A 2,013-nucleotide genomic window follows, 5' to 3' on the forward strand; every position below is an offset into this window, starting at 1 on the left:
TTTTAATTTAAAATCTTAACTGTTATATACTTTTTTGTCACATGTTTTGCATCCATCCAAATCCTAAATGAAGTAAATGTAGCTTAACCTAAATGGAGCATATCCGAACTCATGAAAATAGAACCCACATCGCACTATTTTTTGGGCTGGCTACCCGCTTCGCAATCTTGCAATTTTTTTAAATTATTATTTTAGCTACACATGATGATGAATCCTGGATCCGCCCCTGACTATAAATTTATTTATTTCAGTACTTTAATCAATGTTTAAGTCCTTGTTATCATTCTCTAATAAAAATTATTCTGCACGAACCACTTATTTTTGCTATAAATAATATCTCTCTGAGAACAAAATTTTCATGCTAACGAATACTACCTTTCATATTCGATATCCTTCCTTCCTTCCTCCCAAATCCAAATGGCTTCAAGGGAAGAAGATCACAAGGTTAGTTATGATTATTGTAAGCAACAAATCCTCTCACTTCCCAAAGAGAAAGGGTTATCAATCCAAGATTTATATTTTTTCCAAAGTTTTTGGTGTCCACCAATATTAATCCAACCTATAAACTCTTTTCAAAATAATTTTCAAACCAAAGATAGTGATGTTATTGTTGCATCCATGCCAAAAGCAGGCACCACTTGGCTAAAAGCTTTAACATATGCAATTGTTAATCGCCACTCACTAGAGATGCATGACCATCCATTACTTAAATCAAATTCCCATGAATTGGTGCCTTACTTTGAATTTAACATATATGGTGATAACTTAGATCAAACTCCTCTAATTGACCTATCAAACATGGCTGAACCAAGACTTTTTGGAACTCATATTCCATTTAATTCCTTGGCCAAGTCAATTAAGGAATCCAATTGTAAGATCATTTATATATGTAGGAATCCACTTGACACTTTTATTTCCACTTGGTTTTTTATCAATAAAATTAGATCAAATGAATCTTTACCTATGTTGAACTTAGAGGAAGCATTTGAAATGTATTGTAAGGGGAGAAATCTATCTGGTCCTTTTTGGAACCACATGTTGGGTTACTACAAGGAGAGCATAGCTAGACCAGGCAAGGTTTTATTCTTGAACTATGAAGAACTTAAACAAGATGCCAATTATCAAGTGAAAAGAATTGCAGAATTCTTGGGTTGTCCTTTTACTCAAGAAGAGGAAAGTAATAGAATGATTCAAAATATTATTAATTTATGTTGCTTTGAAAATATGAAGGATCAAGAAGTAAATAAATTTGGAGTTTTGTCATCGAGATATGAGAAAAAACACCTCTTTCGAAAGGCCGAAATAGGAGATTGGAAAAATTATCTTTCCCGTTCAATGGTAGAAAAAATATCCAAAATCACAAAAGAAATGTTAGGAGGTCTCTCATTTGAAGTTTGTCGAAGTATTGATCAATGATTACTTTATGTATAAGTTGTTTTGTATTAAGAAGTTCATTGTTGTTGTAAGAACCGTGCATTTGGCTGAAATGTGTGACACAATTGTTAATTGTACAAAGAAGTGATTTTTAGACAATTACTTGTACTACAAGCTATTGTACTTTTGTGTAACTAATTAACCACTTGACGGTTAATTGGTTATGCATTTAGTTAGTTAAGCTTGTCGGGGAATAGCTTGCTCTAGTTACACTTGTATAGGATCAAATAATCTATATATATTGATCCTATCTCACTTGTAAAATTAGATTGGTGAATAATGAATTTTCTACTTTTAAACTGTTTCTTCTTCATAGCTTTGCTCACCCAATATTTTTTTTTGGTCAAGAGCTCATTACAAGAATTTTTTTGTTTTGATCAAGAGCTCATTACAAGATTTTTTTTTTTTTTTTTTGGGGTGGTGAAGATTTCTTCTTTCATTTATGGAGTATATGAGTTTTTGGTGGTGGCCGGGGTTTGAACCTTGGACCTTGCATATTTTATGCATTGTCGAAACCAACTGAGTTAAGCTCACGTAGTGCGTTTGGTTTGCAAAACAGTAAGTACTGGACAGAACAGT

General features: G+C 32.6%; 1 protein-coding gene across 1 annotated transcript; it reads left to right on the forward strand.

Annotated features, from left to right (window-relative positions):
• Positions 1-322: 322 nt before the first annotated feature.
• LOC11444624 (cytosolic sulfotransferase 15) lies at positions 323-1,734 on the forward strand. The gene has a single exon (XM_039829687.1). The coding sequence runs from the start codon at positions 418-420 to the stop codon at positions 1,414-1,416; it is 999 nt and encodes a 332-aa protein (XP_039685621.1). The 5' UTR covers positions 323-417; the 3' UTR covers positions 1,417-1,734.
• Positions 1,735-2,013: the final 279 nt, after the last annotated feature.

The sequence above is a fragment of the Medicago truncatula genome, chromosome 8 (genome assembly GCF_003473485.1).
Source record: "Medicago truncatula cultivar Jemalong A17 chromosome 8, MtrunA17r5.0-ANR, whole genome shotgun sequence".
Lineage (NCBI taxonomy): Eukaryota > Viridiplantae > Streptophyta > Magnoliopsida > Fabales > Fabaceae > Medicago > Medicago truncatula.

Bases quoted from the DNA above. Each gene is read 5' to 3' on its own strand.
- LOC11444624 (XM_039829687.1), top strand. From the start codon at position 418: ATGGCTTCAAGGGAAGAAGATCACAAGGTTAGTTATGATTATTGTAAG.